Here is a 27,640-nt window from a genome sequence, read left to right as displayed (position 1 = left end):
GTTAATGTCTGTTACTATTTCCTCAAAAACTACTGAACCGATTTCGATGTGGCTTTGTATTGCATAGGTATCACTTCAAAGCAGGTTCTTAGACATGTTTTACGCTACCAGGGAGCACTGCAGTAGGTGTGTTTTTCTAAAACTGCTGAGCTGATCTTGATGCGGTTTTCTGCATTACATAGCAGGTTCTTAGTTTAGTTTTTCGGTTATTAGCCCGTATAAGACTACCTATAAAACATCAGTTGCATATTATTTTTACAGTCGATTATCCTATATTCTTAGTTCTACTTATTCTAAATAGGATAATAGTTCTGATATTCAAACATCCCATATTGTTTATTTAAAAAATGTTTAGAACTGAGACTTGTATTTGAAAATGAAGTCTTCTCTGAGATCAGTAATTTTCCCTACTCCATGCTCTGGTGTTATAATATTGCTGATCTGTATTTTTCCTCTTATCATTTTAGTATCTATTAACTTTTTCTCCTGATCCAGTGACTTTTCATCCACATGTTTGTTACTGATGTATTGAGGCTTCATTTCTTCAAAATTTTCTCTTACTTTTCGATATGGTACATCATCATTGCCAATAATGATATTTTTCTATAATTATCATTTCACCTTCAACAATTTTAACTTTGCTGTTGTTTATTTTCTATTAATTTTATTTAAAAATATCTATATATGTAATACATTGTCCATAAATTTTTATATTTACATGTGTCGATTAATTAATTGAAATAAATCTTTCATTATCTAGATTTTTTCTACACAAATAATATTTATTTTACTTTTCTATCTGGAGTCTTTCACTGTGAATGCTTGTAAATAGTCTCCTGATTTCCTACATTATAACTCACAATTATTCTTCCAAACCCATCATTCTTGTTAACTGACTCTGAATTAACTTTTGTATTATCTCCTGGTAAAAAATACGGCTTTACTTTTTACTTTTTTTCACTTACTTCTGTTTCAAGTAGTGTTTGTAGTGTATTTCAAGTAGACTATTTCTCTTTATAAATTATCTACACTATTACTAATTTTAAACTTTTAACACTCAATGCATTAACACTCAATGCAGCTCGCGTATAGGTACTGTGGAATTGCAGCACCCCGTATTTCCACTTTATATTATCGATAATATTTACCAGAACGGTAATTCCCAGAGGCTAAACAGGAAAAAACAAAGATTATTATCCTGCTTTTAGCTATTCTATTTGATTCATTTTTTTTAGATTCTTTTATTTTACAGAAAACTTTAACCATAGCCTTGAAAAGACCCACAAAAAGTTTTCTGGAGTAGCATCCCCACTAATTTTAGCTACAAGCTGCCATTGATCCTCAGCTAATAAGATTGCATTATAATTGGCAAGATGGTAGCTTGTAAATAATTACAGAACAGAAGTTTTACTTCTGACAAATTGTTTAAAATAGACTAAAAATTGTATTAAAATAATAACACATAAATGATGAAAGTAATTGAACTTTTAATTTTAACTTAAAATAATAAAATTTATTTATTCAATTTTTTTATGCTTGCAATTACTGATATTAATGCTACCTTTTATTACTTTTTTATAAATAAAATTAAATAAATAAAAAATTAGAAATAAAATCGTTAAAACAAAAACTAAAATGTCTATCATGAAGTACTGGTGCCAAGGTAAATCTAATATAGCTGGTCGCAGATGTGAAGCACCTTTATGTCTTAGTACATATTCCACCCACCAGACTGCAGTATCAACAGCTGACATTGGTTTATCTTTTGTTATTGATGATAATCGCATCATATTTTCTTTGTAGCTGAAATTTAAAAAAATCATATTATTATAACCATAACTTAAATTTTTTTTGTTTACTTATATATGTCCATTTATAATTTCAACCAATTTAAAAACTTTACAGCAATTACAAACATGTAACAACTTAAACAGTATAAGTTAGTATTCATACATTATAACAAATAAGTATTACTTATCAAAGTTTGTAAAGTTCGGTTAACAGTTTTGAATAATGGAGAGACACAAAGAATATCAAAATCGAACACATGCAACAAAATAATTGGCGTTGTGCTATGTGTGTTGGTTCAGTTACAGTATGCTATAAATAAAGCTACTTCTCAAACTGCCTTGTAAAGTATTGTACTGTCACCCTCTTTTAGAAATTAGCGTAGATTATATTAGGTGGATTTTGCTATCGTTGACTCTGCTTGCTATGCTATTGGGTGAAAATTTAAAAAAAATTGTACACCATGAATACCTTACACTTAAATAGAGGCTATCACCTCATCTAAACAGCTCATTGAACAGGATACAAGTAAGATTGCAAAGTTGATCAAAGATTTTGCAACTTTTGCTATCTCCTACAAACTACAAAGTGCTTAACAAGAAACTTAATGGCTGGACTGAGTTGATTGTGTTCCTTATTGGTTGCAAAGTTGAATATAACCTTCAATGTCAATGACTCAAGGTGAGCTTTACTAAGAAGCAATCTATCTAATCACCTTTAGGTAGTTAGTTAACCACTTTTCCCTTCAGCTTTAGCTAGAGGAAAATGTATGAAATTCTAAGCTACATTACTGCAAGGATATTTTACTTTTATATGCTATTATATCTTATCCATTACAAAAAGTAAATACCATAAAACCCTGCCATTTTGGACTCCATTACTACAACAAATCATTCTAAAATTACATTTCTCTTTTGGTTCCGGCAAATTAAAAAAAAAATAATGTTAAATTCTTCCCTCCCACTCAGGATTTAACATTAAATTACATATTGTCATTATGATACTCTGAATAATAATAATAATAATAATAATCCACTCTATAAACATATGATTTTTCAATATGTAATATAAGTTTTTGATAATGGAATCAAGCAAACATAAGTTAGTTATTTATTGTCAAATAAATTATATTAAATGGATTACGTGAAATATACCAGATTAATATAATTTTTTATTCAAAAAATAAAATCTTGAAACATTATTTCGTTACTGAATTTTTTTTCAGAAAAAAAATTAAGAAAAGTATCTTTTTTGTCTTCTTTTGAACTTCAGTACACTTTAAAACCATATGAAATATGCAAAACATTTTAAAAGTATGTTTGCATAATAAAAACTTTTCTCACCAGATTCTGACATCTCAACCACTTTACAGATAATACCTATTTCAATTAAGAATTATTTTTTTTTAAACTGGGTCAGAAAATTAATAAAAACAACCTTTCTCTTGATTATATGATAAATAATTTGGTATTTACTAATACAAATTTATTAAAATTTATTGCTTCAGTGCAAGAGATATACCGTACCTGTCAAAAATAAATGATTGGCAAGCCTATTGCTTTATGAGCAGCTCAACAGAACCTCGAGTAAATGTAATTATGTGGTAGTTACAGTTGCTTTACCTCTTTGAAGCAGTCAGTGTAGCAGTTATTTTAAAATAATTTTTTTGAATGAAAAATTATCTTGAAATGTTTTTACAATTAATTATTAATTAATTAAGACTAAAACACTTGAAGTAATTTTTATCTAATTACAAATTGTTCATATAAAGTAATAAACCCCATTTTATTTTTTTTTACGATGGTAGTGATTTTTCCTGCTGCATGGAATATGGTAGAAGAGAAATTACTGTATTAGTAAAGGAATTTAATTTGGAATAATATTGATTTGTATATCATTATTGTTTTCAATTACAAATGAAAAGAAATAAGACATTTAAGTTTATGAAATAGATTTAAATTGATAAGTAAAAAAAAAAAGTAATAAAATTAAATAATCAGACCAACCTTGGATTTGTAAGAAGTGCTTTCAATTTATCATACACATTTTTAAATGTTATATCCTCAAATTCCAAACTGAGGCCAGCACCAGACTCTACAATTTTTCTGGCATGAAAGTCCTGATCACCAAACAATGGGATGGCAAGGATTGGTATACCATAAAATGTGGCCTCTTCAAAACTTTGAACACCAGCCTGACTTATAAATAATTTCAGTTTTGGATGAGCTATAACACATTTTACACAAATAGAAAATTTTAATGAAAAATAGATAAAAAAATAAAACTGGATACAAATAACTCTAATTTCATTTCAGTTTTCAATCAATTTCTACAAATAGAATTGAAAAATATATTGTATACAATAATGCCTTTCTTTTTCCTGTTTAGCCTCCGGTAATTACCGTTCAGATAATGCTTCAGAGGATGAATGAGGATGATATGTATGAGTATAAATGAAGTGTAGTTTTGTGCAGTCTCAGTTCATTCCTGAGATGTGTGGTGAATTGAAACCCAACCACCAAAGAACACTGGTATCCACAATCTATTTTTAACAAATGAATGCAACAATTTTGAAATGAAATACGGTCGGCTAATTCTATACTGTACATTGTAAAATTTAGTAATGGATGACAAAGTATTATCTATTACTAACTACGTCGTAAATATTGTGATTGATGGTTATTACTGTAACTTTAATTACTTACTGGAAAATGAATTATTCATTTAATTCCTCAGCTAGAATGCTCTCCTGTCTTACTATCTTCAGTGTAATTGTCACTATTATCACTGTCACTATATAGAGACAATGAAAGATTTTGTCAGAGAATCTATTAATGATTCTTGGCTCCAATATTAAATTTGATTACTTTAATTATAATTTTAAGAGATAAATAAAATGTGTGTCATTCATTAGTTTTGTATATAATAATGATTATTAAATATTAAATGCATTATTTATGAATGACTTGTCCTCATGTAAATAACCTACGCGTTTATTCACTATTTTTATCAAGTGTGTTCTTTGTAGTAGAAAACCTCTACATTCTGTTAGTAGTAGTAGTTTCCATTTCTACATTAGTGGATTTTACTAATCATGAATTTTTAGACTGAAAACCAAAATACATTCATTTGACTTTATTTTCATTGGTAATACTCTTTCAAATTAATTTAACAAAACTTAGTATTGTATTGTAACTGAACATAATAATTGCTGTTTTATTAGTAAGTAAAGAAAATAATAAAATAGTGTACCTAATATAGATTGTTGTGGTAACCATTTTCTAGATAGAACATTTTCAGGTTTTCCAGGTAGTTCTACATCTGATTCCCATTTCCATATTATTCTTGTTCTTGGAAACTTTTTAAATGCTTCAATAAACGCTATTTTTTTCTCGTGAGGTACTGAAGTACCTTTCATATTGCTACCAAGACTAAAATACATTATGCCATCCTCAGCTTCATCCATCCATTTCTGAAGATCCTGTAAGCATAATTCATACACAGAAAAACACATAATACAAAATCACTTGTTAATTTTACATCCGTCATCAACTGATATTATCACATTTTGGCATCAATGGTAAGCAAGCTTACTGTGGTAATTTCAATGGTGATTGAACTTAATTTAATTATTATTATTGTTATTAATATATTAATATTATTGTTTAATTTAATAATCTATGACAAGTGTAGCATTAATTCATTACTCGTTTTCATTACTTTTTATGCTTTAATTTTCTAATATGATATCAGAACATCAATTTTCATGAGAATAATCAAATTATTTTTTCAAAATATGTCATACAGCTACATCTTATGCTGAAAATTTATTTTACTTTTCATTTTTACCTGGCTGTAATTTAAATCTTTCACTTCTTTCTGTTATTGATTTATTATGAAATTGATTCATAGAACTGAACTTAATTTCATGCAAATGAAATGGGAAAAAAATTTGTTTTATTTCTTTAAAATCTATAAAAAATAAAAATAAAATAATATATTCTACCCAGAAATAATAGTACACTTCTCAAAAGGGATGTGGCAATGTTCAGGCCCTTGCACTGTACATCCATCATGTAGCAATAAACTTCCTAAATTTGTAATAATTCCGTTCATCATAATAACTTCATTTTAATAAGTTCATTTTAAAAGTAGAAATCATAATGAAACATGATAAAATTTTATAATTATTAAAAATTAAATAATTCAACCTAATTAAATATGTGAGTTTTTAAAGTTTTATATATTTCAATTATACATTATAATCCTTGCTGAAAATGGCAGAATAGTTGAAAGCGCATGAGGGAAACGAATAATATATTGATAAGCAGTTTATTTTATATAATTGTATTTTACCAAAGGTGCAATGTTAGAAAAACTTAATTTTAAATAATTCACCTTCATAATATTGTAAATTCTTTTATTACAGGCTTTTGGAGGTAATTAGTAGCATCTTCGTTTGTGAAGTTACCAGTACCACCAATGTAGTGTGAAAGTGAGTTGTATAATATTTAATGTCTTTAATTTAGTGGTCCACATCTCTTTATAATACACAGAGGCTTTATAAGAAAATGATTAAGTAAAAATTATTAATTTGAGATTTGGTAGTAGATGCATATAAAAAACCATGAAGAATTATAATAAAATTGTTAAATACTGAATGCAAATTAAAATAAACCAAATTAAGGCATTCAGAATTAGTGCTCTATTTGTGTTGTAGATCAAATTGCTTGATATAAACTAACCAAATTAATTAAGATTTATCTAATTTTTAGTGTATATACTATCAAATCATCATTTTACAAAAGGATTCTGATTTTATAAAAGGGTGATCATGATCTGACCCATGTGGTACTTTATTAAAATCCAGTATTGCATCCTATATTTTAACATGCACAGAAATTTAGATGATTACTGTAGAATATTGTGTTTCCCACATCTTCATACTAGTAGAATATCCTAGTTGAATAATTTATTAATTATGTAGGTTTAACTACCATTCACTTATATACAACATAAAAATGGTATACTATATCCAAGCCTATACATATACAGGGTTATACTATAGAAAGATTTTTAGAACATTATATAAGAAGTAGCATTATTGGTTTCTTATGGTTTTGGACCTGAAGAATTAAATAAAATAGATCCCAGAACTGTATCTGCAACATTTTTTGAGAAATATGGGGTGAAAACCAATAAATAAGGGTAAAAACCCCCGTTTTTCATGTTTGATGTATAATAATTTTGTTAAATGGATAATAAACACATAAAACTTTTAAACAAAGCTGTAGAGAATTTAATTCTGAACAAAATGGTGTAAGGTAAATTGAATAAAGCAAGGAAAAGTTAGAAAAATCTGAATTTTATTTAGAAACAGTATACTTGACCAAAGCGCATTATACATACTAGTTTATAATTAATGTTCAAAAATGAGCCCTCCATTTTCAGCACATTTCTTGATACGCTTCTGTATTGCTTTTGTTACTATTTTAGTTATTCAGGGCTGTAATTAAGTTGCTCAGCTGCATCCATAATGCAGACAATTAATTCCTCATGAGAATGTATTCGTTTTGTACAAAATATTTTTCATTCATTCCCAGATGCAAAAATCTAAAGGTGTTAGATCAGAACGATCTTGTTGGCCAGGAATGTGCACCTCCTCAACTGATTCATTTCTCAGGAAATTATGATTTAAGTGTTAAGTGAGTGGAAATGGCCCAAGAGAAGTGGGGAGGCATGCAATTTTGCTGGAAGTATATTTTGCGTCTCAGCACTAGAGGAACATCTTCAAGCAGCTGCGGCAGTTCTTCTTGATGAAAGTGCAAGTAGACCTCAGTATTTAAGTGGTCAGGTAATATGAATGGTAAAAACAGCTGCTTGTGAAGAAGCCCGCACATACATTGATGCTAAATCGGTGTTGAAAATTTCCTTCCACTGTTTCATGAGGATTTACTTCTGGTCGTGCATAAAAAGTTGTTGATGTCATATTGAGTGAAATTTGCCTCTACAGTAAACAAAAAATACTTGCTGTTGTCGATCTGAATTCCCAACATCACTTTGGTTCGATATGGGTTCCATTTGTAATGAAATATAAATCCCACTTAAACTTGATTTTATTCCAGACTGTAACCATTAAGTCAGACATTATCTCTGCAGCTGTGTTCAGGAAAAATCTAGCAGGGTCAAATCTGGGGAGTGAGGTGGGCATGCAAATAGATCTTCAAGACCAGTCCACCGAACTGTGAATTGAGTATCAAGAAAATCTCGGACTTTTAAGCAGTAGTGAGGTGGTACCCCGTTTTGCTGATAGTAATGGTGTCTATCAGAAATAAATTGGTCGTCATTATCTAATTGAGGAATTAGAAAATTTTAAAGCATGTCCAGATAAATGATACTATTTATGGTTGCCTCCTGGAAGAAGAATGGGCTTTACAGTCTGTTTGCTTAGGGCACAAAAAATATTGACCTTAGGGCTATCATAAATATGCTGCAAAGTTTCATGAAGGTTTTTGTCATTCCCATATTTGGCAGTTACGAGTGTTCATCTTGCCAGTGATGTGAAACGTTGAGTCATCACTAAAAATGACACTGTCTGCAATTCTGTTCATCATTTCCACACAAAACTGTAGCCGAGCAACTTTGTCATCATTTGTAATGTGTTGAACCATGGTTATTTTGTATGGCTTCAATGTAATCGTTTACATAATATGCGCCAACAATCACTTCATGTGAATGCCAGTTTCATGTGATGCATAACAAGTTGATTTCTTTGGATTACGTGCAGAACTTTCCCTGAGTTCCACAGCAGTTTCAAGGATGCATGGGCATCCTGGTGATTTTCTATATTTAACAGAACAGCCTGTCTCAATGACGGTTTGCTGCCCAGAGTAATTTTTATGCCTGTCTATGAATTCTTATGGCTGTCTATGAAAATTTATGTTAAACTGCAGTTGTTGACTGCAAATTGTGAAATCAAACGCATAGCGAGCATGTTCCGCACTAGTAAATGTATCCAGTTTTAACAACACTGGTGACAGCACTGGAATTCAGTACTAATGACCTACGTGAGTCAAAACTTTGTCTTTTACTATGAAATGAGACCTCAACCAAATCTCTAAGTTATCTAAAAAAAATTTTTATATCCTTTTGAAGTTGTGAAGTCCTTTTTGAATCAGCTGGTAATTTCATCAATAACATTGTTGTATTGGACAGATCTTTCATAGCTGGTACGAATATTAGGTAGTGAACCTGTTTACCGAATATTGCAATAAGTTGCATTAATTGTTTTGGAATTTGGAATTCTGTGACTTCAGAAAACGTATTTTATATTCTACTGCAGCAGCTGTAGGATTACCATTACATTCACCCAAAATGAATACCATATCAGCGCATTCCTCAGTTGTAAATAAGTACAGCTTTACTTCAATGGCAAACTGATCACGCTCAAACTAAAATTCACAGAAAACCTATGCTATACACAGTTCATACTACCCGATATATTTAATGTACATTACAGAATGATTTAAACACTAATACAGTATTGCGCAATGTTGATCAGTTGTAGTTATTTTATTGCTAACTTTGAAATAGTGATTTTTCAAATAACACTGGTCAACATGAAATTTCGATCTGATAAGGGAGTAGGTGTTCTATGTAGTATTTTACATGCTGAATTTGAATATATACTCTGAAACAACTCATTATGTAATGTTCTTAAGATACAATCCCTTAAATCTATTTGTTCCATCATTCGTGGAACAAACAATATAAATAAGTTACTGTGTCTGTATGCTTTCTTATTGACATCAGATATATATTGTGATGTATGCTGTAGACCTACTGTCGATACATAATATTCAAATGATGTCATTTCATGTCAAGCCGGACATGTATAGAGATGTCAGTGAGTCAAGTAATGTGTAATTCAACATGATGAAATTTTCTTCAGTATGAGTTCAGCTCTTGGTATGACTTGCTGTATTCTATAGTTGTGGTAGTGGCTTTATCATACACATATTATAAAAATTGTTTTATAACTGATGCCATAAATTTAGTAAAGGTTTTTTATGACAACTTTTGGTATTATTTATTGAACATCAAGATTTGTTAAAACACTCTGAATTTTACAAAGAAAAAAATTTATGAATTAAATTTATAAATTTAATTTAAATTGAATTTTTGGGTTTGTAAAACTTCTCTAAATATTCTTTGTTATGTTTGTAGAGAATTCACCACGAAAAGTCAATGAAAACCAGTATCAAATCTGCTGAAAACTGCTTACAAACATTATTTTGACTGTCCCTTGAAAAACCAAGATAAATCCTAAGCTCCACATGTAGCATGCATGAAGTGCTATGTTAAACTAACCCAGTGGTTAAAAGGCAAAAGAGCATTTGCCTTTTGGTGTACCAATGATTTGGCAAGAACCTACTAACCATTATGAGTGCTATTTTTTTTTAACAAATGTTACTGATTTCAGTTCAAACAATAAAAGCAGTATTGCATACCCAAATTTTCATTCGTTTAGCTATGAGACCAGTACTTTATGGTGTTGATTTACCAATTCTGATTACTCAGACTTCTTTGAAAGAAATTTCTGATTCTCTGGACGACTCAACCAATGAATCCTCAACTTCAGTAGATATTACCATTCCAGAAGAATCATATACTGAACTTCACTTCATCAAAGAAGCAGAACTGAACGACAAAATTCATGACTTCTATTTATCAAAACAACATGGTTCACGTAAACCTAGGTTCACATCTTAAAGAATGGAATTTATTAAACAAGGATACTAAAATTTCAGTATATAGAAATCAGAATGAAAATTTACTGAAATACTTTAGAAGAGATGATTTAATTTTTTCTTGCGATGATGTTAGGGGGCTATTGTCTTAACTGGACATTGAATACGTTATTCATGATTAGCGTTTATTTATGGACTAGAAGCCTAAAGGCAGTGTTGTTGCATAAGTCAAGTAAGTTTTCTTCTACACCAGTAGCACATGCTGTAGGAATGAAAGAAACATATGAAAGTAGTCGCAAATTTTAAAAGCTATTAAGTGTGATGAACACTCATGGCGATTCATTGCTGACCTGAAAGTGATAAGGTTTAAAGTAATTCCTGAAAATATATTTGACAACAAACTTAATTCTAAAGAACTAGCAGCATGAAAGTTATTCAAAGATGTCATTACTGGTTTTCTTAGAAACAAAAAAGTTGAAAATCATAATCAGCTTATAAATGAACTCTTAGTGAACTACAAAAATTTAGGCTGCACAATGTCATTGAAAATTCATTTTTTACATTCTCATTTGAACTTTTTCCCTCTTAACTTTGGTGTACATCAGCGATGAACAAGGAGAAAGGTTCCTACTAAGATATAGTGCAGATGGAACAGCATTTTCAAGGCAGATGGGATGAATCTATGATGAGTGACTACTGTTGGATGATAGAAAGAGAAGACCTCACTGAACACGAAAGGAAAATAAGAAAAAAGAAATTAAGATGAACGTAAATATCTGCAAAATAAAGGTAGGAATTTTAATTGTATTATTATTGTTTTTGTATTCTATTATTTAAGTAGTTTCTCAGTATTTTAAAGGGTCATAACTAAATATCTGAGGGTGTTGAAGAAAAACTGATTTCTTTTTAAGATTCAGCTTAAAAAATACTTTCTAATTCATCTATTTTATCCCATATTATAATTTTTTTTTGTTAATAAATAATTAGTTTTAGTCATTTTTATTTTACAAATTTTTCGCATTACCAAAAAAAGAATTTAGTTTTTGTTTATATTTTTCTGACAAATGTAATGTACTGTTTCTAAATGAAATTCAAATTTTTCTAACTTTCCTTTGTTTTATTCACCTTATCATACACCATTTTGTTCGAAATTAAATTCTCTACAAGTTTTGTCCCAAACATTAATGTGTTTATTACTCATTTAACTAAATTATTGTATGTGAAACATGAAAACAGGGATTTTTTTACTACAATTTATTGGTTTTCACCCCAGATTTCCCAAAAAACTACTGCAAATACTGCTCAAGGACCTATTTTATTTGATTTTTCAGGCCAAAAAAACATATGAAATCTCTATTTCTACTGCTTAATTAACGTCCTTAAAAATTCTATACAACCTCATTTCACAGAGATACCTGAAATTTGAGCAAAATCTTTCACTAACCGTAACTTGCAAATGAAGTATTTTAAGACATATGTTTATAGAACTTTTTCTATTATTTTCAAGAGTAGAATAGGTTATGAAAATCTTGGGAGAACTTCAAGATACATTCTGATTACTTACTAGTGGTAATGGTTTTGGTTTAACAATATGCATTGGTCCAACATAAACTGTATTTGGTTGTATAGGTCTTGGATAACCGGTGGCAAAGTCTGCACTAACGATTAATAAACTTTTATTATATTCTAGTTCTTCAGCTGTATGTTTAACATTACCAAAATATTTTCTTAGGTAATTTTCTTGCAGCGGTTTTATACAATATTCTGTAACATAATGAGAATATACTGTTAAGTATAAGTTGTTTAAACGTTCCCAAAATGTCATTCTATCACAGCTTGATGAATATACGGATGGTACGTAAGAGGGGAATACTGGATTTCCTTGTGGTAGGTCACTCAGCATAAAAGAATGTAGGGTTAATAACCCTACAACTGGTGGATCTCCGGTTATTTCTTTAAATCCTAACAAACTTGAATAATATAATGATTCGTATAATATTAAGTCAATTTTTGTACCATTCAATTCCCTGAAAAAGAAGAAAATACTTAAATTAGAATGTTAACAAAATATATTTAAATAAGAATTATTTTTCATTTTGCATTTTTTGCATTTTGATATGATTTAGACTGGACATTGGACAAGTTACTCTTGATGAAATAAGTCATTTAAGATTTTTATTATGACCTTTTAATATTTTAAATTTGTTGTAGGATTTAGGCGAGAACTGAAATTTCTTTGACAAAAATATAAAGCACAGAAATTCATTTATTAGAGTCTGTGATTCAGAAAAAGGGGTTGTATCACAGAAATCTAGTTCTTTAACAAAATATTTAAATATTTCTGAGAGACTTAAGTTTTTGAAGATACCTCCTCTTGCCTTTTATTTAAGCCTTTGGTCTTTTCTTTTTTTTTGGTTTCAAAAAATTGAATCGGTTGTCGCTTTGGTTTCATCTGTAAGCCTAAGACTCAGTTGTTGAATCATTATCTGATTCATCAGTAGAAACTGATCTACTGGGACTGCATAATTAAGGTAGGAACAATTTAAAATCAATATCCCAGGTAGGGGAGTTTTATAAACATTCCTAACCTTTTATTTTTCAGCCTTTCATGAAATTAATTTTTAATCGTTTTTATCAAAATGAAATATTGGTTTTACAAAGCACTTTTTATCATGACTAAGGGATAAATTTTTTATTCTTTAAAAAGGTTCTTTTATCAAATATTTTACAACAGCAATTCCCAAACTTTTACAAGCTGTGATCTACCAGTCAAAATAAATTGAACTGTCATTATTGCCAGTCTCCATGGTGGAGTGGTAGCACCTCAGCCTTTCATCTGGAGTGATCTGGGTTCAAATCCTGGTCAGGCATAACATTTTTCATATGCTACAAATTTCCATTCTCGTAGGCAAAATGACCAAAGCAGTCAGTGCTCATAATCTTTAAAAAATATTATTTTATATTATTTTTTATAAAATAAAACACATACATTTGCATTAAAGTACAAAGATGCATTCACATATCTATATCCTTAGAACTCTTTAAACATGATTTTAGCATTATTGGACTCGGACAATCACAAATTATTAAAATTACGAATGAAATAAAAGGGTACTTTTAATAATAAAAATCTTTTTAATTATTAGTTTTTATACAATTTTTGTTGTTTTTACCTAATAATTAATTTATCATATCTGTTAATGTCATGTGTAAGATATTTTATACTTCCATTAAGCTTTTTAAAATGTATAAATTGTATTGTAGGAACTGTACCACTGATAAGAATAAAAAGTCCCATAATAAATTTTTCCAGGAAAATGAAAATGAAAGTATATATATAATCAATTTTATTATCAGATTTTAATTATTAAAACCACATTTTTTTAGATTTTAATTTTTTAATCTTTATTTATAGTCTGATCAAAAATTAGTCATTAGCAACTTTTTTTTCCTGTTTAGCCTTTAGAACCACCGTAAGGTAAAAGATCATCCTCATTCATTCAGAGGATGAATGAGGATGATATGTATGAATGTAAATGAAGTGTAGTCTTGTACAGTTCAGGTCAACCGTTCCGTAACCCACTGGGTTGGTCTAGTGGTGAACGTGTCTTTCCAAATCAGCTGATTTGGAAGTTGAGAGTTTCTGCATTGAAGTCCTAGTAAGGGCAGTTACTTTTATAAGTAACTGGATTTGAATACTAGATTGTGGATACCAGTGCTGGTGGTTTGTTTTAATTAATCACACAACTCAGGAATGGTCAAACTGAGACTGTATAAGACTACACTTCATTTACACTCATACTGAAGTAATACCTGAACGGTAATTCCCGGAGGCTAAACATGAAAAAAAGGTCAGCTGTTCTTGAAACCTACCCACCAAAGAACATTGATATCCATGATCTAGTATTCAAATCCATATAAAAGCAACTACCTTCATTTGGATTTGAAATTGTAAACTCTCGACTTCGAAATCAGTTAATTTATGACGATGAATTTTACCACCAGATCAAACTGGTGGGTTCTTTTTTCTAGATTTGTTTTATTATCAGTTAATTTTTAAAATGTAAGAACTGTTTCTGTTAAAAAATTATTTTATTTTGTTGTTTTTTCTACAAATTTAAATTGAATATAATCAAATTATATTGATTGATTTTTTTTTTGCAGAGAAAGTTACCTTGATGGCCTAAGTTTTTCACAAACATGAGTGGAAAATTTTCTATTCAAAAAATCTCATGGTCGAATAGGTAATCTGTTGTTACTTTGTTATAACAGTACTTAATTTTTTTTTTTTTGTCTTCAGTCATTTGACTGGTTTGATGCAGCTCTCCAAGATTCTCTATCTAGTGCTAGTCGTTTCATTTCAGTATAACCTCTACATCATACATCCCTAACAATTTGTTTTACATATTCCAAACGTGTCCTGCCTACACAATTTTTCCCTTCTACCTGTCCTTCCAATATTAAAGCGACTATTCCAGGATGCCTTAGTATGTGGCCTATAAGTCTGTCTCTTCTTTTAACTATATTTTTCCAAATGCTTCTTTCTTCATCTATTTGCCGCAATACCTCTTCATTTGTCACTTTATCCACCCATCTGATTTTTAACATTCTCCTATAGCACCACATTTCAAAAGCTTCTTATCTTTTCTTCTCAGATACTCCGATTGTCCAAGTTTCACTTCCATATAAAGCGACACACCAAACATACACTTTCAAAAATCTTTTCCTGACATTTAAATTAATTTTTGATGTAAACAAATTATATTTCTTACTGAAGGCTCGTTTAGCTTATGCTATTCGGCATTTTATATTGCTCCTGGTTCGTCCATCTTTAGTAATTCTACTTCCCAAATAACAAAATTCTTCTACCTCCATAATCTTTTCTCCTCCTATTTTCACATTCAGTGGTCCATCTTTGTTATTTCTACTACATTTCATTACTTTTGTTTTGTTCTTGTTTATTTTCATGCGATAGTTCTTGCGTAGGACTTCATCTATGCCGTTCATTGTTTCTTCTAAATCCTTTTTACTCTCGGCGAGAATTACTATATCATCAGCAAATCGTAGCATCTTTATCTTTTCACCTTGTACTGTTACTCCGAATCTAAATTGTTCTTTAACATCATTAACTGCTAGTTCCATGTAAAGATTAAAAAGTAACGGAGATAGGGAACATCCTTGTCGGACTCCCGTTCTTATTTCGGCTTCTTTCTTATGTTCTTCAATTGTTACTGTTGCTGTTTGGTTCCTGTACATGTTAGCAATTGTTCTCTATCTCTGTATTTGAACCCTAATTTTTTTAAAATGCTGAACATTTTATTCCAGTCTACGTTATCGAATGCCTTTTCTAGGTCTATAAACGCCAAGTAAGTTGGTTTGTTTTTCTTTAATCTTCCTTCTACTATTAATGTGAGGCCTAAAATTGCTTCTCTTGTCCCTATACTTTTCCTGAAACCAAATTGGTCTTCTCCTAACACTGCCTCCACTCTCCTCTCAATTCTTCTGTATAGAATTCTAGTTAAGATTTTTGATGCATGACTAGTTAAACTAATTGTTCTGTATTCTTCATATTTATCTGCCCCTGCTTTCTTTGGTATCATTACTATAACACTTTTTTTGAAGTCTGATGGAAATTCCCCTTTTTCATAAATATTACACACCAGTTTGTACAATCTATCAATCGCTTCCTCACCTGCACTGCGCAGTAATTCTACAGGTATTCGTCTATTCCAGGAGCCTTTCTGCCATCTAAATCTTTTAATGCTCCCTTAAATTCAGATCTCAGTATTGTTTCTTCCATTTCATCCTCCTCAACTTCTTCTTCTTCCCATCAGCTGCAATATATCGTCTGAAACCCAAGGTTTTCTACCAGTTCTCTTTATTCCGTCTAAGTTTGCTTCTGCTGATTTAAGAATTTCCTTTTTAACATTCTCCCATTCTTCTTCTACATTTTCTACCTTATCTTTTTTACTCAGACCTCTTGCGATGTCCTCCTCAAAAATCTTCTTTACCTCCTCTTCCTCAAGCTTTTCTAAATTCCACCGATTCATCTGACACCTTTTCTTCAGGTTTTTAAACCCCAATCTACATTTCATTATCACCAAATTATGGTCGCTATCAATGTCTGCTCCAGGGTAAGTTTTGTAGTCAACGAGTTGATTTTTAAATCTTTGCTTAACCATGATATAATCTATGTGATACCTTGCAGTATCGCCTGGCTTTTTCCAAGTGTATATTCTTCTATTATGATTTTTAAATTGGGTGTTGGCAATTACTAAATTATACTTCGTGCAAAACTCTATAAGTCTGTTCCCTCTTTCATTCCTTTTGCCCAGCCCGTATTCACCCATTATATTTCCTTCCTTGCCTTTTCCAATGCTTGCATTCCAATCTCCAACTATTATTAAATTTTCATCTCCTTTTACATGTTTAATTGCTTCATCAATCTCTTCGTATACACACTCTACCTCATCATCATCATCATGGGCGCTTGTAGGCATATAGACGTTAACAATCGTTGTCGGTTTAGGTTTTGATTTTATCCTTATTACAATGATTCTATTGCTATGCGTCTTGAAATACTCCACTCTCCTCCCTATCTTCTTGTTCATAGTACTTAATTAAACTTGTAAATTATATAGTGTATTAAAAACAGTAAAGAGATGTTTATATTGATATATAATAATGATATTGATACCTTTATTTTACTTATTCACTTTGGCCAACTTCAGGCTGATAACCAAATGCAGGATAAAACAACTTTTTACGATAAAAAAAGAGCTTTGAAAACTATGCAAATCAAACAAAGAATCTTAATAAGAAATTATTATCATTTGTAATACCTGGGTTTATTATATGATAAATGTTAAAATAATTAAGCATGGCTCATACAAACTTTATTAATTCTTGGACATCTGGAGAATCAAAAACAAGTGAAGTAAAAAAATTGATAAAGTTGTACATATCACCAATTATTTTTGAAGGGCTAATACGAACTTGAAGAGAAATGTGATTCATTGCTTGAACTCGCTGCCATTCTTTATAACCATAACTTATATCAATATCACGATGATTTTTTATTGGTTCCTAAAAAAAATTTTTTTTTAGTTGATGGTAGGTGATCATACACACACAGACACAAAATAATAACACACATCAATAAAGCATACACTGATTGAAAGTATTTTCCTTTTTGAGAGTGTATTTTAAAGACATTTCTTATCGTTACTTTTCTACAAAGTGGGTAAATATTTTAACTAATTAAGGTAAATGGGAATTTACGAGTATATTGGAGAAAACAATATCAAATTCATGAAGTCTGCTAATGATATTTGTTGATTGTAAAGTATGCTATTTATATTTCAGTTCCAGATTTTTTTTTGTCTCACTGACACAAGCTGTTTTAAATGTATTATTATTTACATGCTAACACCTGCTGTACAATAAGCTACTCAAAGCTTCCACTGGTTTGCATTTGTTAACAAATGAAATAAAAAAGTTAAATCCGAGTACCCTCATTTTATGTTACCATCATGGACAACCTAGATTTCATTTTAAATATGTGATCAGTATATGATTTAATTAAAATAATTTTAAATCATTAGCAGTTGCTTTAAATGTAAAAAAAAATGTTAACTGGTAACCTAAATTATATTGAAGTTTACTAATTTGATTTGCAGCTTCAGTTTGTTCTGATTGAAGTTTTCAGTGAGTTGAGATTGTCCCTTATTATAACACAAAAATTAATGTAAATTTCTTTTTTATATGTACTTACTGAAAATGGTACAGGATAAAATAGAAATTTGTTTCCCATATAACCTAATTGTTCTGATACAAGTGAAATATGTCTGTAAATTTATCAACCTAAAATGGAAATATGTAAAATATTGATAAAAAGTAAACGAGCAAAGTCACATTTAATCCAGCTTCCTTGCAACTCTAATAGTACCGAGCAGAGTTTCAGCTCATATTGAAACTATTTTAAAATTTAATTATTCTATTGTATCCCTGATATCAATATAATTTTTACTCTTTAACAGTAGTAGAACTGCACCATGGTGCTACATTATTATTAAAACAAATTTAATTATAGAAAATAATTTAAAAAATATTACTAAGTTATAGAACTATCTGATGAGTTTGACTGTTAAACCAAGTTTTATTATTATTTAATATTACCACCATATGGTAGTATGAACACGATACAAACATACTTTAATGAGAAGGGTAAGATGGCTGAATCATAGTGGCAGACCCTCGCTAGGAATTGAACCTAATAATAGCTGATCTAGATGTCAGCATGCTAACCACTACGCCAACTGCCAAGCCAGCATCCTCCGTTAAAGCCACTACTGGCTAGGAATGGAGGGGGTGGTGTAGCGGCCAGACACGCTACGAGGTGGGATCATCTCCCCTTGGGGGGGGGGGGGGGGATCGAGATGCCAAGCCAGCAGGAGTTGCTTGGTTTGCTTGCCTAGCCAGCGGATGATTATCAGTAGATATTCAAGAATTAATAATAAAAACACAAAGCAATTATTAGAAATAAAATAAAAGATTATAACATTTAATGAAAAAAAAAAGAAGCTATTTCAACCTTTGTTTACAAAAAAAATATAAGCAAGTAATTGTTGACTAAAAACTTTAAAAATATTATTTTAGATAATCGTAATCTGAAGAGCAAAGTAAAATATTTTTTTTTATAGTATTTTGTGAGTATTGTTTACTTGAGTATTAATAATAATAATATTTTTTTTATAACATTTTGGTACTCCGGAATCTCTTCAAATGATTAATACTTTTAAATTAACTACTTTTAAATTTAAATACTTTTTTAAAATTAATTGATTCATTTATTATCATCTTTTTTTTTTGTAAATTCACTGTTTTTTTTTTGTCTTTAAAATCACTGTTTACTATAATAACTAATCCTAAAAATTTAATACTTGAAAAAACATGAGTAAGTTTTCTTCTTATATCACAGTAGTAATAAAGATAATACCTTCCATCTTCTGTCATTCTGTTCATCCAACTCATCTTACAACTATTTCTTGTTTCAAAATTCAAGTTAGAGTTAAAATGGCATCCATTTTATATCATTACAGATATTGAACAGTATGTGAAATTAAATTTTAAACCTATACCAAAAGAAGATTTCATGTGGTCATTGATAGATTGTGCCACTTACTGTATCAGTAGATAAAAATTGTACTTAGAATAGAATACGATTGATATTCAGTTATTTTGTTTCTATTTAATTCCACGATGTCTATCTCTATGTATTTTAACAAAATAAACATAATTCATAAGAAAATAATAAAAGTAATTTCAGAACTAGAGAAAAGAAAAAAATTATTATAAGGATAAAACAAGTTGTGTAAATCATAAATCATACTGCGTACATGAGCATTAAAGCATGTGAGCATATGGGCATAAATTTATTCAGTAAAATCATTTTAAACAAATTACCTTACTAGGATTCGGTGTAATCACGGTAAGATTATGTCCTTTCTTAGCTAAAGCATGACTTAATGCAAGCATCGGTTGTTGGTGACTGTATGATGGAGTTGGAAAAATACCCAATATATTGGCAGCACTGCAGCATGTTATATATGATAGTACCTCAATAACAATTAGTGAATTCTGAGAATATAAATAAACAATACTCAAAAAATTAAATCGTGTAATTATTCATTTATCTACTTTCTTGTTAGTTTTTCTTATGGTAAACTATTTTTATTGACAAATAAACTAGTTAGTAAATAGATGAGAATTAATTTAACAATACTTGTTTGACATTGGAGGTTAGTATTGTAATGATAACATATGTCTGAGATGTGAAACAACTTAGCTGCAAACTTTTTATTCTTTTAGGTAGTAAAAATATAAATTTCTGTCTGTAAAAGATTCCATTTGATTGTGGAATAGTGAAATTCAAACTTACCTTTTGTAGATATTATTACTGTTACATAATATTGTACGTTATGGAATAAATATTAATGGTCACCTCATCAAATGGTACCTTACATCTATTTGAGAATCAGTGATGCAATAACAGTAATATTTGTGAAATAATAAATAAATTATAAATTCATTAAACCTGTCTGCAATTTTCTTTCAATTAAGATGTTGAAAATATTACATAATTATTAGCTGAAAATAGTGTTGATTAGACAATAATGACAGATTGCTGGTTAGAATATGACTACTCGTACCACATGATCATGAATAATCATAATTAAATTTTTGCTTTCTATTATTTTTAATTTGCAGTAAAAAATACCTTTAACCAGTACAAAAAGATTTTGAATAAATAAAAAGATCTCTTTAATACTGATTCTTGCAGGTTTAAAGGAAATTGAAATTGCATTATTTTTTATATTGTTGGAGAATTATAGACCTTTTATGTCAGTTAATTTGATTTTTAATATCATGAATATCCTGTAATTTCTTAAAACATTATATTATAGCTTATAACATGAAAATATGCTGTATAATATGTAAAAAAGGATCTCTTTTTTATTTAATAGTCTGAAATGTCACTGTATAATCGTGAAATGGTGACCACTTTTTAAAGTGACCATTCACAGATATGAAATGAAAATGTTCCATTGGAGGAGATAAAGCATTTAAGCATAAAAAATTATACAAATTACTTTTTATTCTACAAATTTATTTCATATTTTAACTTCTACTTAATAGTTTAGGACTTATTGACCCAATGTTTAACCTATTAACAACTGACTCGCTGATGAATTTCATTGTTAACCAGTTCAAAGAAATGTTTACAATTTATTAAGTATAATAACAATTCTTCATTTAGTAAAAGTGAAGTTATGACGTTTTAATTTACCAACATATACTAAATTAATATTTACAGTTATAAAAATGAAAGGTTAGTAATAAAAATGCCTTATCGATAATGAAGTAACAGTTCAAAATCTGCTGTGACCTTGGTTAATTTTAATGAATGACCTACTTTTTAATAACAATGTTTCAATAAAATGGGCCAAGGCAATCTTTTAAATGAATGTCTTTCATTTTTTACCTTTTATGTTTATCATTATAAGTAAGTTTTTAAAAAATAAATACACAAATGAATAAGGAAATAGACCTTTAAAATTCAAATAAATCTTATGTTATTTAAATATTAGATCAACTGTGTGTAATGAATTTATGATTATTGATATTTAAATGTAATTTAGAATAGAATTTCTCAGCTGTGGCTTAATAAGGGTTGGAAAAATCAGTAAAATTTAGCTGTACTGGGGTAATATATAATAAACATGAAAAAAGATATTCAAGGTTTGTTTATACTATCTAGCCCATTACAAAAATCTTTTCATTTACAAATTTCTGATTTTTTTAAAAGTGTTTGTCAGTTGTTTTTCAACTGTTAAAATGATATTATCTTTAGATCTATAAGAGAAGACATGAGACACGGCATCCTACTTTAGAAAAAAATAATAGATTATTAAATCATAAATCGCTTTTATTATTTTATTATATTACTTGTACGTTCTTAAACGTACAATATATAAAATAAAATTATAAAAATATCAATAGAATTTTTTAAAATTAATAAAATTAATTTTTTTTTTAAACAAGTTTTTGGCAGTGCCTACAGTGAAATGTAGGTATTCATGTAAAGCGTACATTTTATTGTAAACTATTGCGAGTTATCACGCAATAAATCTGTAAAAGGATTTAAAGGAGTTTAAGCTTACCTTAGTTGAGTCCCGTACATGTTCGATTGTGAGATGTGTATTCCGTTAACGCCTAATCCGAATATTACGTCGATTCACTTTACCGCCGGTATAGAAGGTTTCTTTGTCCCTAAACACCATTTTATTAAGATAATTATCTTAAGTCTCAGTTTTGGTTTACATGCTTATACAAAACTCGGTTCGTTTTTTTTATTAACGTCACCCAAAGCTTGTATCGGTTGTAATTTACAGGATTTATATGACAGCCGATTACGCAATACCCTCCATACTGCAACGCTTTTTTTCTGTTTTGCCTCCGGGACCACCGTAGGGTATGACTTCAGAGGATAAATAAGAATGATATGTATTAATGTAAATGAAGCGTAGTCTTGTACAGTCTCAGGTCTACCATTCCTAAGATATGTGGTTAATTGAAACCCAACCGCCAAAGAACACCGATATCCACGATCTAGTATTCAAATCCGTATAAAAGTTTACTAGGATTTGAACCTCGACTTCGAAATCAGCTGATTTGCGATGTCGAATTCACCACTAGACCAACCCGATTAGTTCCATACTGTAACTAGGAATATTCAACTCTAAGCTAGCGCGTCCAGTTGATTTACCTGGTCTACGAATGAATGGTTTGCCGCATTTTTTCGATTGCCCCTTCAGAAACTGAAGGTCTAACCTGATCTGGCGTCCCTGTGATACACAACCTGTTTCAGTGAAACGATTGTACCTTACAATAACAGACTATCTTTGAGATGGTTGCTTGCAATATTTAATCTTGAATCGTCTCTGAAAGATAGTAGCCGATTTAGATTAATGAAACCATAAGCAGCACCGAGCACGCTCTACACCGGTATACGACTCTAATTACCGATGGAATTACACATTCGTGTGTGCCACCTAGTGAGGTCGTCGGGAACTAAAAGTGTTAGACGTGAATGACTCGAAGATATACTGTATTCAGTGATGTATCAAAAACTTCTGTTAGTTTTTTATAACTAATTTAGAAAAATATTCTGTATATGCATATACAGAAAATTGACCAAATCGATTTTCGTAAAATTTGGCTCAAATATTTTTATATATGGAGCATTGATCATATTAATTCTTTTTCAAATTTAGTTTATGGGTGGGGGATGTAGCCAAAATACCAGTATCGATTTTTTCGGACGCATTAAAAAAAACTTTCTTAAGCAAATTTGTAACCTTCAATGCATAAATAAATAATCCAATGTTTTTTTAAATCAACTCTCATCTCTTAAAATTAAAATATATGTTCTTGTTCTTTTGCTCTACCATATTTCTGTTTAAATATTTATCAAGAGTTTATTATTCATATATAAAGCTATCAAGAAATGTCTACAATTTTTAAAAAATTGTAGAACCCGGTTCTAAAATGCAGAAAACCAGATAAAATTCGAAAATTTTCATTTTCCTATTTTAGACTTTATTGAAGAGGGTATTAAATTTAGAGAAAACTTTACTTAAGCAAATTTTATTAAGGTTAACCTATATAAAAATTGATTCTCTACCTCTAAAAAACATATACTCTGTTTTTGTTGGCTCTAACAATTTTTATTACTAAAATCTTTGTTTTTTAAAGAGCTATTAAAATTAAACTAGTTTTGTTACCTGTATTATATTCTGGGCCCAAAACGTGAAGGATTTTTTTTAATTTCTTTCATAATAATTACACTTTATTGGCGAGGCCGGAAAAGTCATACGCTAATTTGCCAGTTTTTTAAAAATATTTCATTCACTATTTCCTTTCTTTTTTTCGGTAGTGACTTCACAAAAGTATAAATAAATATTTAAAGTATAAAATGTAAGTCTTAAAGTATAAGTTTCGTTGAAAATTATATTTGACAAACATATAGACTCTGTGTATAAATAAATATATTAATGACATACTTAAAATCATCTTTTTTATATGTAAAAATTAAAAATAGAATATAATAATGGTTCCTCAAAATGCATTTTAATTTACATGTAAGTATCTATAGAAAAAAATAAAGAAAAAGATTAAATATCTAAAAGCTTTTGTGGAGTAAAGTAATTTTTGTCAAAGTTTATAGTCATACTAAGTCACATTAGAATAAATAAATTTAATAATTTTCTATTCGTTAAATTTATTAAGTAATAAATTTGTTTATTATTGTTTGATCAACATGACTGATGAATATAAACATATTAGTTGTATGTTATATTTAAATTCATACAATTGTTAATATTTATGAATGAATAATATTTTGAATGAATTTGCTTTCTTCAGGTAAAGTGAAAAGATCAGAATAATTATTATTAAAACAATGTGAGAAGTGTTTTTAAAGATTTTTTTAAAAACTATTTGCAATTTTAATACGAAAAATATTTTACATTATATTTTTGTGTATATTTTGAAAATTTTGTTAAAACTGAGATTAAATGTAAATAACAAAATAATTAATAATTTAATTTAATTATATAATATTATTAATTAAAATATAAATTAATGTAATTGTACATACCATCTTTAGAAGAAAACTCTTTATCTGTACACTGAATAAAAAAACCGTATAATATATATAGTACAAAATAGTTTTTGTCCAACTGTTGTGTTTACAGTAATTTTAACGAATAAGGACCGTAATTCACTGGACCGTATCACTAGACCGTGTAGTCGAGTTAATAAGTCAACCAATTCTGAATATTTATAATATAGTATTAAATAGATGAATAACCTTGAAGTCATAAAATTGTAAGATATTAAGGCTAAGCATCGGAATATATATTTCTACCCCACAATTAGTTGCTGAAACAAATATAAAAGTAAAATAAGATAAACTAACCAAACAGGTCTACAACACCTGCAAGTTGTTTCATAATGTAGTTTTTAAAAAAGGGAAAGGAATGATATCAAAATATACATACAAATAATTTTATATTCTAACTAAATCTATAGTAAAAGATAATCACACTGTAATTTACCTGAGAGTATGTTACATATATAATTATATAAATATCAATAAAAAAAAAAGCTGACAACATAAGTAGTTATAAAATGGGAGATCTGGGACAAACGTCTTCAGGTGTGTTTCCAAACGTTCAGGTAAATTCTTAAGACGTTACCTGAAGAAAATTGTCTTAAGATTAAGAAAATTAGGATTTCTTAAGATTAATTCTCTTTCTGTATGACTCTTTTCGACATGTTTCATTAAAGTACCACCAGTGCTGATAAACTCTTTCATGTATTTTACCAATTCATCATGCGGAGTTACAATGTTATTAGCTAATGATAACCTGTGCAATGTCTATTAATAATTTAAACAAACACCACTGATAAAGACAGAATAAATAACTTCCAGCTCATAAACAAGAGGCCTCCTGAAGGGGGTCACTTTAAGCGATTATAGTCCTTATTACAAATGATAAAATAACAAAGACTCACTATAAAAAGAATACAGTTCGCTAACCAAAACTCAAGTGTTAAAATCACATTCCAAAACCTAACCACAGTTCCCCGGTGTAGGTCCAATTAAAAAAATTACCAAATACCAAACCAAAATCTCGAAAATCACAATGCTTAGTAAAAACACCACCTCACACGATGTCCTCCAACTCAACTCTGGAAACAATTCTAGTGTACCGTTTAAAGACATTAATTTATGTACTGGTAACTCGGAGATTAGTAAATTATATGATGAAATAAAACGGTTATTTTAATATATGTAAATAATTAAATATTTTTACTGATGTTTGACAATTTTTATTGAATTAAGAGGAACTGAAGATGGAGACACGAGTGTCAATAGCAAACTTACTGTTTTTAAGTATATAAACGTGATAAGTTATAAACTTTCATACTGATTTGATGTATTTAATTTTTATCATTATAAGAAAGCTGTATATTTCGTAGTGTGTGAAGATTGCCAAACCCGACCAGTTTTAGAACCCAGAACCTTCTAAATCAAAGACATATATATAAAGGATGTTAATACAAGTATAGCAACACTTAAATAGCTTTTCAACAGCTAAACATAAAAAAAGGAAGTAGTAAATGCTCCTATTTCAAAATGATTTATTTTTCGATATAAGACCAACATTCACAAAGTTCCTAGAGGCCGGCCCCTGTAGGAAAGAGTAACTAAAAAAAATTAAATTTAAGGTGTAGGATTGGGATATATCATTTCAAAGGGCACTCAAAAAAATATATTTTGACCTAAAATACGCCGGACTATGACAACTCTAACCAAAATTATGGCCATTTAATTTTTTCAGAGCTAGTTTAAAAAAAGGTCTAAGTACCTCTTAAATAACTGTTCAATGGTGAAACAAACACTAAAAGAAAATTGACCACTACTTAAGATGTACTATAGACTAAACAAAAGTGGCTTGCAGTGTTTTCACAGTAAGTTTAAAAAAAATAGCTGTGAAAAACATTAAAAGATCGCCGTTTTGTTAAGAATTGTAGCGAAAAGTTTATTACAACAAAATTTTTATTTTCAACGACTTTTAACGTGAAAATTTTGAGTGGCCTCTCATGGGGGCTAGAGTCCTCATATCAAAAAATAGATAGTTTTGTGGTAAAAGCATTTTCTAAATTTATTTTTCAATGTTTAACGGATGAAAAGTATTTAAATGTACTCATAAGTAGTACGAAAGTACCTGTTTCGCACCACCGACCAAACAGAGCTCAGCATTTCTCCCACCATGCCACATCAATATAAAGGTATTTTTTCACATTTTTTTTTTGTTAAAAGATTAACATTTTTTTTCTTTTTTAAAATACTAATATAAATATAGTAAACCGTACAAACATTGAAGATGGATTAATCTAAAGCTCGTGTACAATGGCTCTATATATTTTTTTAACAAAAAGAACTCAAATTGCAAAAATATATTCCGAATTTTCGGTTAAAAATTCCCAAATATCACGTGAAGATCAGTCCTGGCGCTTTGAAAAAGATTGTTCGAAATGGATGATAGATCTTGAGATCGTCGACAAATAATTCAAAGTTAAGAGTGATAACTTTTGAAAGAACTTTGATGAACAAAATAAACAATAACAGTCTCAAGAGAGAGCTCTGAGGTTCTCAGAATTGGTAAAAAAAGACATCTTCTGATGTTTAAGCGAGCTAACTCGAAAGCATCGATCTGTAAGCTAAGATAACAATCAATAGACCATTCGATCGCCAAAACCATAGTTTTTAAGCTTCCAAAGAAGGAGGTATGCCATATCTTATTGAACGCTTTCTGGAGATCGAAGTATTAACCGTCTATATGACCTCTTTTAAATACTAGGGCCGACTCTTGAAAGAAAAGACAATAAATTAGATGCAGTATATCGGTTTTCCATAAAGCCGTGTTGGGATCAGAAATTAGATGAAAGGTTTTATGGTATACATATGT

General features: G+C 29.4%; 1 protein-coding gene and 1 long non-coding RNA gene across 3 annotated transcripts in view; one reads left to right on the top strand and one right to left on the bottom strand.

Annotated features, from left to right (window-relative positions):
* The window catches only part of LOC142323925 (uncharacterized), a 90,327-nt gene extending 75,305 nt beyond the window's left edge, over positions 1 to 15,022 (top strand). The window contains exons 3-4 of the long non-coding RNA XR_012756178.1: positions 6,218 to 6,283; positions 14,703 to 15,022. This is a non-coding gene — a long non-coding RNA (uncharacterized LOC142323925). The remainder of the gene's footprint in view (positions 1 to 6,217; positions 6,284 to 14,702) is intronic.
* LOC142323924 (UDP-glycosyltransferase UGT5-like) lies at positions 1,482 to 25,018 on the bottom strand. 2 transcript variants are annotated; one of them, XM_075364295.1, is made up of 7 exons: positions 24,760 to 25,018; positions 20,004 to 20,177; positions 17,434 to 17,624; positions 12,103 to 12,565; positions 5,041 to 5,269; positions 3,795 to 4,014; positions 1,482 to 1,803 (listed from the first exon to the last, which is right to left on the bottom strand). In XM_075364295.1, exons 1-7 carry the CDS (start codon positions 24,760 to 24,762, stop codon positions 1,518 to 1,520), a joined length of 1,566 nt encoding a protein of 521 aa, XP_075220410.1. In that variant the 5' UTR covers positions 24,763 to 25,018; the 3' UTR covers positions 1,482 to 1,517. The 2 variants fall into 2 exon arrangements, with proteins under 2 accessions (XP_075220410.1, XP_075220411.1); XM_075364296.1 differs by lacking the exon at positions 24,760 to 25,018 and adding an exon at positions 22,262 to 22,660.
* Between the last annotated feature and the right edge of the window lie 2,622 nt (positions 25,019 to 27,640).

Source organism: Lycorma delicatula, chromosome 4 (genome assembly GCF_047948215.1).
Source record: "Lycorma delicatula isolate Av1 chromosome 4, ASM4794821v1, whole genome shotgun sequence".
In the NCBI taxonomy this organism is placed as follows: Eukaryota; Metazoa; Arthropoda; class Insecta; order Hemiptera; family Fulgoridae; genus Lycorma; species Lycorma delicatula.
Note: the sequence above shows the minus strand (reverse complement) of the source record. Positions and strands in the feature narration are given on the sequence as shown.